Source organism: Ascidia mentula, chromosome 1 (assembly GCF_947561715.1).
Source record: "Ascidia mentula chromosome 1, kaAscMent1.1, whole genome shotgun sequence".
Lineage (NCBI taxonomy): Eukaryota > Metazoa > Chordata > Ascidiacea > Phlebobranchia > Ascidiidae > Ascidia > Ascidia mentula.
The window spans coordinates 12,395,790-12,409,883 of record NC_138566.1 but is presented as its reverse complement, the minus strand read 5'-3'; the positions used below and the strand labels follow the sequence as shown (position 1 = coordinate 12,409,883).

At 33.3% G+C, this 14,094-nt stretch overlaps 1 protein-coding gene across 1 annotated transcript; it reads right to left on the bottom strand.

Annotated features, from left to right (window-relative positions):
* Positions 1–98: 98 nt before the first annotated feature.
* Positions 99–13,379, bottom strand: LOC145913241 (serine/threonine-protein kinase STK11-like). The gene is made up of 9 exons (XM_083000836.1): positions 13,215–13,379; positions 12,601–12,804; positions 12,353–12,436; positions 11,828–11,917; positions 10,146–10,278; positions 7,481–7,617; positions 5,306–5,491; positions 3,818–3,923; positions 99–548 (listed from the first exon to the last, which is right to left on the bottom strand). Exons 1-9 carry the CDS (start codon positions 13,355–13,357, stop codon positions 285–287), a joined length of 1,347 nt encoding a protein of 448 aa, XP_082856962.1. The 5' UTR covers positions 13,358–13,379; the 3' UTR covers positions 99–284.
* Positions 13,380–14,094: the final 715 nt, after the last annotated feature.

The following is a 14,094-nucleotide window of genomic DNA, read 5'->3' as shown; positions in this document are numbered from 1 at the left end:
AAATTGCAGTTATTTTCAGTATTAGGAGGTATGCATGTGTGGTAAAAACTAATAAAAGATCTGGTGGCATTTCTATCAACACATCAAATCAGCAAACATCCCATTTGGTGTTTATTCAGCAAAAATGCATTTCACTCCACAAGTCATCATTAGCTTCTGCAACTTTTTGACATAGGTGCCCAGGTGTTTGCAAAAGACTAACTTGTTCAGTTGAAGTTTATCCTATGCTTTCAGAAAAGCATTCTTGTGCAATTTCAAACATCCAAAGTTTTATATGCTACTAATCATAAAATTTGACATATAGATTTGAATCTCAATGATCTGCGATTGATTTTGCCGTTGAAATTATTGGAAAGTCCTAATGTGGAACTTCGAAAATTTGTAGTTTCATTGTTAACCAAACTGTCATTTACATTACCACCAGACTGATTGTCATGAAATAACATGTTTTCTCCTCTATCAGCCACTTCCATATTTTGCTTTAGCACCGCTGGAATCTTTTCACCATCAGTGTGCTGAGAATCCAACTTTTTCAGTCCATGCAATTCCTGAAACACATTTGTACGTCAAAAATTATACTTGACATAATCATAACTAATAATAGGCGGCAATGGTGTAGTGGTTATCACCTCTGCCACAAAATCAGGCAGCTCTGGTTTGTTTCCTGGCACCCGACTAAGGGAAGAAAACACAGAGAGAAAAATTACAGCCCAATACATGATGGTGAAAAAGAAAGAGGGCTACTGGACAAAGGAAGTAGACACGGCAGGACAACCTTGATGTGGTCGGCCTTTTGAAAACAGCACTGCTAGTAGTGGCCAAATCCTAAGAAAAATCCTGGGTCTCCGAGAGGACTGGTAATTCTTATCAAGACACCACACTCATCAGCCAATCAATAATTTAAAAAAATAACAATAATAGGGATGTTTTTAGCCCACAATTATTAAAAATATAAAAATTGACATATTGAAATAAGTTTATTATTGTTGGATTGTTTACGTTTATTTATTTGTTTCAAAAGCAAAAACACAAAAGCAGGAATGAAGCTCTAGGATTCCAGCACAAGTAGCAGGTAGGTAAGCGTGATAAACAAAATCACTGTACTGATTATACACAGCAAGTTAAAACAAGAAACAAACTGTAGCATAATAAAAGTAAATATGAAAGGGTCTTTTTGCCAAATAGGAATTTCTATCAACTTTAGCAATAATCTTTGCATAGACAGTTTTAGTCATGAATTAAGAACTAAGGACGTTCTCATCGGACATTCTGCCCAAATTAGCACAACTCATTCAGATAAACAGATTTTCAGAATAAATCCTGTTACATTCCTAGATTGAAAGTAATTCACTTTCAGTATACTTTCAACAAGCAGATAAGTGTGCTCTGACCTTAACAAGTGTGAGAACCATTGATTGAGAATAATAAATTTCCTTACAAAAAATATACAAAACAATCTCTCAAATACTGGGTTGATACACCACTCTTGGTTATCAGCCAGCTGTCAATCAGTTGGAATCCATTTTACAGAAGTCTCATTTCTGAAAAACATTTTCCCCAGGCAGCCAATATCAACCCAGTCGTTTGTCTGAAATGGATTTTGTTGATAGCAGTACATCATACAGAGATTTATTATCAGCGAAAACCTCAATCATAATTGTCGAGTGTGTTAAACTAGCCGCATCTTCAGCTCCAGACATGGCTAAATTTTTACAGCCAACGTGTTTCGAACCACTCATCGAATTCTCATAGACTGACAGCTCATGAAACTACAATGGTTGTTATCCCCACTAAAAATATCAAATGCGCTCCCCGACTTTTCCCATTTGCCAAATTAGTATTTGCAGCATCAACAAAAACTACAATCTTGCAGCTTCTCAAGTATATGTAACCGAGATCCAATTTTTTTATTTGAGAAATGCCCATATCTTGGATAGTTTGCTCAAAGTTCTCTGTACCAACCCATAGAAAATTATCAACATAAATAGCAAGCATGAACACCATGCAATAAATTGTTCCAATAAAACACAATAGGATCAATTTGAGGAAGCTTTTTTTCTTAACAAGCATGAATTTCCTGACAAATTCATATTTTCTTGATGCATTCACCAAACCATATATATACACATTTGTTCAACTTCCTCAAAACTCTTTGTTTGCAATTTGCTTCCACTGGTGGACAAGTTCCATTGTTTCACCTTAAAGAAATGCAGTCTTAATGTCAATACTCCGAAGAGAATCTTTGTAGCAGGTAGGTTAATCCTTTTCTAGGTGCTGTTTTTCTCATGCAACCAGCCGCGCCTTGGAACACCCAAAATCTGGTATATGCATACATGCACTTCTGCGTAGAAAGACCTTATTCCCCTTCCAGGAATTCAACTCAGCCTGCTTTGCTTAACTTAAAGACACTTTTTGCATTTGACAAGTTTGTCCTCTTCATGTATGGGTGGATAATCTGCAACAGTTAAATTTTCTGCCTTACTAAAATCAACCCATGTTGTCACCCTCACAATTCTGGAGGTGAATCATATGAAACATTACAACAATTTTTGTATTTTCCTTTATGTTTGCCAGCACGACCAAAAATTGTGGTAGTGTGATGGACACCTTTGCTTTGGAAAGAAACAACTTAATTCTTGTTTAGTAGTTTCTTCTACAACTGGTGCAGAACAAGATGAAAATGTTTTACCTGTTTGTTTTATCACAGGCTTTTACAGTTTTATCTACGGGTTCAGCATATGTGTTAAACCACTTTTTGTCACATACCATTTCTGTACACACTGTGTCCACCACTGCATGTCCATAAGCTTCATTTGTAGAATTTACAATTAGACTGAAGAACAATCTCCACTTTCTGGCAACAACTCTAACAGCATTATTTTCCGCTCTCTGTGAGGACACTTAGCAGCCCAGTGCATGTTCGAATCACAGATTACACAACTATTTGTTTTTCCAAATTTGTTTTTAGGGTTAAGTTTCACAATATCTTCGCTTACTGATGAAGATCCTTGCCAAGGTCCAAATCTTGATTGATTTGTAAAAATTTCTTTCTTAACTTTTTTGTTACAGGGCATAACTTCTAAATACTCAATTCAAAGATGACTTCATAGTTTCAAATTTTGAATGAGCAACTAAGATAAGTGCCAGTTGCGTTAACAGTGACCAAGATCGGCACCATTCTTTAACTTCAAATTGTACAGGACAGTTTGCAGAATTACAATATAAAATAACCTTGTGCCAAACACATTTATTGTTAAGAATACATGTCTCAAAATAAGCATCTTCAGTTCTAAAATAAAACGGAAAATAAAAATAGTAGTAATAAAATGCTGAAAAATTACCACCAGCAGCCCTGATTTGTCGGAATGTCATGTGCAACAACAAGGAGAAATAAGTTCAAATCAATAATTTTAAAGGAGCCAAATTGGAAATGCATGCCTACTACTAAAGAATGTACATGTGTTGTCATAGTAACTTTATCAAATTATAGTTATGGAAAAAATGGCAATGTATGTCACAACAGGAGTTAGAACTATCTAGGTCTGTAAATTTTTTTTCTTAGGATAAAAATGAAAAACATGTGTTAGGTGCAGTAACATACCTACCTAATTAAAATTATAATGTAAATAAAGGAGTGAACAGAAATTGTGTTCGTTATTTACTGACATTCTTCTTCTGATTGTTAATATTGCATTGGTTTTCTAAGACATCAATTATGAATCAGCAATATGTTTTCTTTGACACTGCTGCTTAATATCATATTAAGAAAGCAATGATGTTGTTTACTTAAGTATTTACATACAAACACAAAAATTACCTCAAGATACTGGACCACAGTCATTCCTCTGTGGGGATCATTTGTTTCCACATTTCCTGGTATATCAACACCATTTGTTTGAAAGGGATACTTGGCACAGTACCAGCTGTAACACACTTTATTTTTATGTGGAACAGCACTCCAAAATGAATTTTCTTGGTGATACTTAAGGAAAGTTAGAAGACATAAAGTATCACTACTGGTTTAATGAATAAACACAGAACTAGGATATGTTGAAATTGGAAATACAACTATTTTGGACAAAATTAAAATGATTTGTAATCTTTTCTCAAGACAAAGTCATTATTGTCATGAATTTTCTGGATTTGATTAAGATTTTTGCCAATTATAAATATATAATTTGCTTTTTTACATGTCATAGTCTGGATTTGTTGAATTCTTCTGCTTCAACAGTGCCTTTATACATTAAAGCAGTGCTTCCCAACCTGTGGGTTGTGACCCAAAGTTGGGTAAACTGAAAGTTTTTTTGGGTCACTTGTTGCTAAGCAGAGCAAATCATCATAAATTATATTTTGTTATTATCAGTGTTTTGTACTTCTTTTATTGTTTGTCATGTTAAACTCACTGCATGACTTTTATACTTATATAGCAAGAATTTGCAAAATCTGATTCAAAAAAATGAGGGTCCCTTTTAAAAAGTGAAGAATGTTGAACTACAACTAAGGCACATTTCAGATATTTATTCATATACTATCATATGGTACGTTACTGTACTTGACTCACCGCCATTATTGCTGTACTTATAACATTACAGTCAACTGTCATTTATTGTCCAATGCTGTTTGGTGATCAATGTTTAAGGCTAGAAACATGCATGAGGAGATCTTTTGGTTCTTCAAGTTACAAATATTTCTTAGCTATATTTAATTTGGGTGAGTTTTACCAACATCCTATTAACTACACAGCATCAAGCTCAAAACAAAATTTTGCTTCATATTTATGAAAAATGGCATTCAAAATTGTTATATTAACCTCAATACACAATTTCCATTGTATCTGCACAAATCGTTAAATTTCCTCAACATTATGACACAAGGCAAAAAACGTTTTTTTGTTTGGCAAAGATATCTCGGTTAATCTGGATTTTGCTGGATTAGATAAAATTCTGTATCATCCAAATAAATTTGTTTCAGGCCTTGTGAAGCAGGAAAATCCACTCAAATTCAGATTATGAGATGGAAACTGTACAACTTAATCTGAAATTGGATCACTCAAGTTCTACTGTGAATTTGTTTATAATTATACACTCTAGAAAACCAAGAATACACAGGAATCAGTCACACTCTAACAAGACTTAACAGTTAATCATAAAATTTTAACGCTGAAAATTGTTTTCTATGCCACCATGCTGCACTAGTAAATATTTCTTTGGAGGTTATCAATTAAGTTAGGGAACACAACACACTGGTTTGACAATGTGGCCATATGATAACCATACTCTCACTAGAGGTAATAGTATATTCTTACCTGTGAGACATAATTTGGTTGATAGAAATTCTGGAAGAAGCTTGGTACATCAACATAGCTTTGAGCAAACTGATTAGATGATTATCCAACTCTTTCGGAATTTCAAAATCTCCTTTACTAATATTTTCAAAGAGTTTGTAAATGTTGTCCCCTTCAAATGGATAACGTCCAGTTGTAAAATTGTACCTGAGAAGTAATGTAAAAAACAGGAATGAAAAAAATTATGCTTTTAACAGCAATGATACACATACTAAGCCAGTGTTTCCCAAACTTTTTGACAGCGGACACCAATTTTAATCTTTTTTTCTCGGACCCCTAATCTTTTGTCACATAATTTTTTCACCCAACTGGCTTAGTCTTGACCTGAATTTTGTATTGCGTTTTACAATGTTTTTAATTATCTTTTTTAATTTAACCCTCTATGGAGAGAATGATTAAATTAAAAGAAAAAAAATAATTATGTGTGGTAATGATTCAATGATGGACTAAAATACCTGCATAAGAAAAATTATTAATTTGGGGTGGGGGGTTAGGGGTTTTTTGAAACGTGACAAATTTCAATGAAAAAAAATTAATTCCTGCAGTTCTAAATAAAATGAGCTTGAAAATCGAACAAAAACTGATACAACACTTGTACTATATTATAATTATTAAGTTTGTTTATTTGCATTAATTTTTTTTCTTTGCCATGTGCAGTCGTGCATAACATTTCAAAATGCATATATGAAACTTGCATTTGCTACAAGAAAATAATAGAACCCAAGGTAAGTGAATTGTTTATAATCCAATTGCCAGAGAATCCTTTAGCAAAACAACCATTGGTGATTGTAATCATATACAAAAGTGGAAAAATGTTATGCCCATATTTTCGACCAAGTTGTATTCTGCTCAGCCCAATGTGCAAGTCAAATCAATTAACTCCTAACATGAATGGCTGTAATTTAGGATGTCCTCTTTTCCATTTTGTTTCCTTGTTCCATCTTACAACAGAAAACACTGATACAGCTGTAAAGCTGGCCGGAAATTAGTTTTTGCATCCCTTGGCAAATGTTGAGGTTTCAGTTATGGACGCATATACTGAATCAACAATGGCATAATCATTTGAGTAACACTCAAACTAGTAAAATACTTTGTAGTTGATCTAACTTACCAAATCCATCAATATAAACTGCTAAACTAAGTTCTGCTTATTATCAAAATTAGAATATTTTCCGACAAGTCATCATCATTTTTACCATTATCATTGCCCATAGACCCTCCACATCATTTGCTACCTTCAAAATTACCTTACAATTTACCTTCACAATTTAAAAGCAAATTCATTAACTTTTAATTTTCATGTCTATTACAAAATATCACCTAATGGAGTGTGTCATCAAATTTGTTATGTTTACAAAAATTACCATAAAATCATAAAAAACATATCTGACCAAAAATCGTTAGTATTTACTTGAACTACATCCATGCCCACATGCATGATTTTTTTCAACTCACTAACTTAAAAGTAAAGCCTTTAAAGTACAAATTCATTAACATTCATTAAGGGTGTGTTTGTTGCATGTATTTTAAGTTACCCATTTGTCACAAATGTCGATTTAAAAATAACAACTTCACACCTGATTCAACTCGACAGTTTTAATTACACATTTAAATTCTATCAAAACTTCATTTTAAACCACCGACTCACAACAAACAATTTACTTATTAACTAATAACTAACTTCATGAATGTTCTTGTACATGTGAATAATGGCTTGATCTTTTTGAAAGTATATCGACAGGAAATAAGTCTTAATAATTACACCAAAGACGCAGAGGAAAACAATAATTGGAAAACAACTTTTTAATGGTAAGATAGAACTACATCTCCAGTTTTGAAAAAACAAACATTAGCAATCAAAAACTAATTAATTCATTTGCCTGCTATAAACTAAAAAAGAAACAGTTATTTATTGACTGAACAGATCTGCAGCATTTATCCCAGACTGAGAAACATGACATATCAACAACAATCCAACGATATTATGAATATTTTATCACATGGCAAAGAAAGTGAGTCATATTGAACAATTTTACAAGACACATTTGTCAACTGCTGAGGCAGTATAGTGCATTTGTGTGTAGTGATAGGTTTTTTACAAATATCAAACAAAAGTTTCAAAACATATTTACTCACAGTGTCACCCCTGCTGACCAAACATCCACTTTAAATCCTGAAAAATGTTCATCGCCATTTGCAATTTCTGGTGGCTGAAATGCTGGGGATCCTTGGGATGTGTAACATACATCGTCATTTGAAAACAAATCCAATGCCTAATCATTAGTCATGGTATATTATATTGGCAAATGGGTTTTAATCAAATAAAATTTTGGAGAATTTCAAAAAGGACCAAACGTTTTAGAACTGTTTTTTTTATGATTGACAACACAGGAGTTTGTAAATTTGTTTTTTTCCTGGTCTATTGTTATTTGTGAACTTGGCCATTGAGGCCTATTTTATGACCTGTTGTTTTCATTTTTGGGCACAATGAAGTCAATTCCAATGAACAAAAACAGTTTTAACAGTGTTAACCTGTCTTTTATCTGGGCTCCAATGGGTGGCTGTTTTTTATTTTACAAAGACAGTTTAAAAAATGCAGTAGAACGTAGTTAATCTGGGTAATAAAATTTGTCTAATAAATCCAGATTAGGCAATTATTCGAATTCTCCAAAGAAGTTTGTTTCAAACCTAACTTAAAATCCAAAAAGCACTGTAAAACATGTTTATAACCTTTGATTTGAATCAGGCGAAAATTCAAATTAAATATCTGTATTATCCAAAGATTTAGGGTTGTAGGTGGGTAATTAGTCAGCACCGAAATATATAAAAGTAGTTGCAAGAGAGATGTTTTTATTTTGTATTACAGTTGTGGCACACACTTATTGGTATTTGGTTACGTTATGCAGTTTAATGATGTATGAATGGTCAGGTCCATGAACCTATGGAAAATGTTATGAACGAAAAAGTGTAATTTTGTATGACAGTTATAATTAATATTCAGGCGCCTGACTCAATAACCTTTATGGTTTTATCGGCGCCCATGCCGTTTTATTTCTTTGTATATTGTATATCTGCATTTTTTTTATGTTTGAGAGTACGTGCCAATCTCCACAACTTATAAAAAAGTAATGTGTGTTTTAAGTTTTTTAGACTGGAAAAAAAGTTTTGTTGACCAGTGTAATTTTGGTACCTGGCAGCATCAACCAAGAAAAACAGTCTAGATTATTCATATCTTCAGCTTTGTACGAATATCTGGTTGAACCAAATTCGGATTATCCAAGTTCTACTGTACTATAGCTGATGAAAAATAAACGAATCATTCAAAAAAACAAAAATTGATTAAACCAATTTGTTTGTGATCTTTGTGAAGCAACAATTTCTCAAAAGCAAAAACATATTTCACTTGGATTTGCTTGCTTTTGTAATACATATGACTAGTAATGTACCGAAACAGCATTTTGTCTGTTTGGCTGAGACTGAATATTTGGCAAAAGTTGCCATATAAATAAAAATTATTTTGGTAATCAAATCTCTAAACGCATTAAATTTAAATAAAACATGTACTGAATGGGATCTACTTCTATCATCCAGCTATTTATGATCATGTATAACCTTGACTGCTGTACCAACTGCATAAAGTTGATTTTCATCAATTTTATGACAGTACAAAAATAAAACGAACATATCTGTAGCTTTCGTACAGTTTGAACAATGATCGTAATACATGCTAAATAATGCATTCCGTAAACGAAATTTTGGTTTCAACCCAGTTTTGCAGAAATTTTTGGCCGAAACAAAATCATTAAAAATAAAGAAAGTTTCGGCTGAACTTTCAGTGCATCCCTACACATGACCATTTGATAAATTGTGTATAGTCAAGTGACTTGTTTGAGCTATTAAGCAGATTCACTAAGTTTTGTATTTCACCAATGGGGAACAAATTTTTGTTAGAAAATAAATTTGTTGAGGAACTTTAAGCTGCCTAGTGTGTCCATTGACTATGCTTACTATGGTAGATAATTTGCTGCACATTTTCAAACAATACTTGGCGTGACATACTTTAATTTCTGAAAGGGTGTAGTTGTTTGGGTTTTAGGTCAATGTTAAGAAAATTTCTGGTTTTCACGCAGATTTCGACAGGAAAAGTGCCATTTGTTTAGCTATCAAAATATTTCAGAAAAGACCCCCTCGGACCCCTAGATATGCCAATGTTTTTATTTATGTAATTGTAAACTATGGCTTGCTTTTTTAAAAGCAATACACAAACAATTATTTAGTACAAATGAACCTGGTCATGGCAGTTTGCCAAGCTGCTTTTAAAGAGATGTTATGTTGCACTGCTTTAACACATTCTTTAGACCAGTGGTTCTCAACCTTTTAAGTTTGTGGACCGGTAAACTTTCAAAACAAATTTTGCGGACTGGTGGACTTTTAAAATTAACCCAAAATTTAATTATGACAAAAATATGCAATTCAAAATAAATATAAAAAATTCAATTTAATGAGAAGTTTGCTGCCGTCTGTTTCTGCAACGCAACATTGAGATATAAAATTGTAATATATTTCCCGGACCGGCAGGAAAGTTGATGCAAACTGGCGGTTGAGAACCACTGCTTTAGACGACAAAATTTTGTGGGGTCCGGGACAGAAAAAATGTTTAGAAACACTGGATTATTTGTGCAATTAACCAGAGTATTTTCTAAACAGAGGACAGTACGGACTTAGAACATTAAACAGATTAGGTGATTAACCGAATTTGTTTATATTTACAAAATCATGTTTATGATAATTTATAACCCACCTCTGCAACACCAAGGTCTGTGATTTTTAATGTGTATTTTGTTGTCAACAGCAAGTTGCTTGGTTTTATGTCTTTATGGACAACTCGTTGACAATGCAAGTATTCAAGTCCTTTTATCATTTCCACAAAATACCTGTTGAAAAAATAAAATTTTAATGCATTAATTGTGTTTTTGCAGATTCGTAAAAAATCCAGTTAATTTATTAAAAACTGACTTGCATGAAAATGTAACTGGTTTTTACAAATGTTAAAAAACAGACTTTTTGGCCTATCACACAGCCAATGTGCACATATATGTATCTGCAATTAAAATAGCAGTTGTTTTGATTGTCATGCATGTCTGCAACTTTGTATATTTTTGGCAAGATGTTTTTAAAAATAACTGTTTTGAGATTTTTTAATTTATAAAAGATCATGTCTGACATTCCCTTGTGAAACAAAATTAGACAGCAAACAAATTATTCAAGAGAAAAAATATTTTTAACATACAGGGCCGGGTTAAATATAAGAGGATTGTTTACTGACCAAAACTGCTCTAAATTAAAAAAATTGCATGGGCTAAAAAAAAACAGCTCAGGCAAAAAAACACCTTAAATCTACAAATACAAACAAAGTTGTATGCGTTGGTCACAAACACAATGAGAAAACACGCTTTTGGAAAGAATGCTGCTTTCATTTTTAATAATCCAAATCACAATTTATTTATTTGAAAGATTTAAACCAGTTCGTTACAAGAGCTTCAGATAAGTTTTATGTAGGGTCCAAGGACTTTATGATTTTATGAAAGGGCTCTGTGACTACAAAAAGGTTGAAAACCACTACGCTCAATTTGATTCATAATGATTCAAATGGTGTACACCAATTAGTTCTTTAGGTTATTCAGTATGAGTATATCCCACTTACCAAAGCGCTATTTTCTTCATAAAGTTTACAGGCATTGCAGCCAAGCTGGATTAGCCACAAGCTGGATTAGCCACAAGCTCCCAGTGAGGTTTGAACTCACGACACTGTTTACCTTGGCCACAATATACCCTGTGAAACCACTGAGCTCCTGTAGCTCAGTTGGTAGAGCGTTGGGCCTGGTTAGCCCAGGGTCGCGAGCTCAAACCTCACCGGAGCTTCATTTTTCAAATCTTGACCTAACTTGTCAGGAAAAAGTGGCTGATCCAGCTAGGCTGCAAATGCAAACCATTAGCTGAAAATTACACAATAACTGTCCAAAGAATTCACAAGTTCTGACTCATCATTACATATAAACAACAATGCAATATCTACTCAACTATGCTTTATTATTAAACAGTTTCTTGAAACTCAGAAGATCTTTAGCTTATTTTTTTGGTGACTTAAATGGAATCGAGTTCAAATCACAGTGTAAATGCATTATAATGAAATTAGTCTGCTTCTTTGTTTGGTTGTTTTCGTAAGCAAAGACGCATGCTAACCTAAAAAAGTGAATTATAAAATTGCCAAGCTTTTGGCCGAACAGATTAATTGTAATATAAATATATGCTGTGTTTTGTTTCATTGAATTTTTTTGGACAGGACACTGGGTAAAATTTATAAGCCTTGCTTTACATGAGAGCACTATCATAGTTTGTGGGAATGTTTTTTGTTACAAAGTGATAAATACACTCTTTTAGCATTTAACATAAAATAAACTGTTTGTAAAACTATTTACATACCCATGAGCTTGCCACTCAGGAAACTTCTTCCTAGTACTGCTGTCCAAAATTTCTTGTAAATTTGCAACACAAAATTCCAAAACCATATAAGTAAGAAGTCAAAAGTAACCAAATTAAGGAATCAACTTAATTCTTATGTAGACTAGAAAACAATTAAAATATTGACAATTAAAATACAAACAATGGCAAGGTCCTAGGGAATTTATGCAATAAACAGTAAAAAAGGTGGTTGAATTCTTTCGTGATTGGTGGTTATATAGAATCTCCACTGATTATCTAAATTTTAATGTTGATGAGTGACAAACATTTGAACTGTTTTTTTTCAACAACGTTTTTTAAAAAGGATCGCTTAATTTATCATATCATGTCATCACTTCAACAGTGGACAGTCTACTTTCAACTTTTATTTTTTACAACCTGTTTTAACAATTGCTTGTTAGTTGGGCCCTTGCCATGAACTTGGATGACTTTTATGATCAATGCTTTGGTGTTACTGCTTTTGTGTTTTTATTCAATAAAGGATATAGTTTACCCTTGTCATCATTGTATAGAACATCCACTAGTTCAATGATGTTTTCATGTTTTAATTTTTTCAGCAAACATATTTCTCTAAATCAAATAGCCATTAATGCATATACAAAAAATCAACAGGTTAAATGTATGTAATTAATAAAATGCTTTAACAAAAAATAATACATATTATGAAAATTCATGCCCAGCGATGTGGAGCATGATTATATTGACAAATTGTTGCACTTGGGAAACTCACATACTTATCAACATTTACTTCCCCATTTGGAATTCTTTTAAGTCTGCGCCTCTTCATGATTTTTACAGCCCGTCTACATAATGTTTCTGTATCCAATACTTCTTTCACTTTACCATATGATCCTTCACCAAGTACATCACCAAAGAGATACTTTCCATAAATTTTTGCCCTTTTCGGTGTGTGAAAAATGAGTTCCTCAGAATCAACCCTAAACAAAGTTCTAGACTTATTTTTGCAACGCTCCCAAAGGAGAAAATTTTTGCTTGTTCCTTGCACAGTAATTTATGAAAGAAAACAGTCTGAATGATAATGTTTTTGATGTCACCTTCTATAAGAATTCTCTTTCACATGGTGTTTACAGTTTGCAGAAACAAAACTTGGGTAGTCTGCTACTGTACTTAAGCCATAACTGCGACAACCTTTTGACGATAAACAGAAATGAAATTGGCATGTACTTTAACCAGTCTGCAAAGAATGGCAGCTGCACGCACTTTTTTTAAAAGTCGTCAGTGGGAGATCTGCGCCTTTTTATAAACGTTTTTATATAGGATAGGTACGTACGATTACGCACTAGACACAGATTGCTTCATTACCAATCTTTGTAAGATTGTGATTTACCTCACAAACAATTCACTATGAATGGTAGGTGATATGCAACTTTCTTGAACATCGGGTCTGTATTCATCAGACTCCGCATCGCCAAGGGCAAATTCAGCTCGACTTGTTTCATCTCGATATACGGCAGACTTATTATCCCCCATAATAAAACCTACTGAATTTTGCCTCCACCATACAAATAAAAACAGAAAATTTGTATTTACATCAATAAAAACAGCCATTCGGGTCTAATGCTAAATGGTAACGCAGTCACACACTGTTGTCATCCGACCACCATCGTTCTGGCAGAATAATTTTGCAAATTTGCCATATTTTACAAGGTACAACAGGCATTTGCTCAAACATTGGTTTCTTCTGGATAAGAATCATCAAGCAGTTCGGGATCAGCAAGCAGCTCATCCCTCAAAAAACATTTAAACAAAATTTTTCGCAGCTGTATCAATAAAAATAATCGCGAATAAAAAAAATCGTCTGGTTTTGCGATTCAGCATAATGGCGGCATGCAAAAAAAACTTGTTTGAATTAGGGAAGTTTTTCTACATGCCGACATCACGCCATTATGCTGATTCGCGAAAAGCAGGTCACATTCAATGGACGATTTGGACGTCATCCGCCTTCTGAATTTGAAATTTGTTAATTGCATGTTGAAGAGCATTAAATTTCCGTTCTGGTGATATTAATCAATATTAGCACCTATTACCACAACGCTGAGCAGAATTGTTTAAATTGAGGAAGTTTTTCTGCATGCCGACATCACGCCATTATGCTGATTCGCGAAGAGCGGGTCACATTCAATGGGCGATTTGGACGTCGTCCGTCCTCTTAATTTCAAATTTGTTAATTGTATGTTGTAGAGCATTAAATTTCCGTTCTCTTGATA

Coding starts and splice junctions, on each gene's coding strand:
- LOC145913241 (XM_083000836.1), bottom strand. CDS start 13,357: ATGGGGGATAATAAGTCTGCCGTATATCGAGATGAAACAAGTCGAGCT. Junction 10,279..11,827: donor CCTGAGTGGCAAGCTCATGG/GTATGTAAATAG, acceptor TTTTTTCAACAG/GTATTTTGTGGAAATGATAA. Junction 549..3,817: donor CTGTGGTCCAGTATCTTGAG/GTAATTTTTGTG, acceptor AATGTGTTTCAG/GAATTGCATGGACTGAAAAA.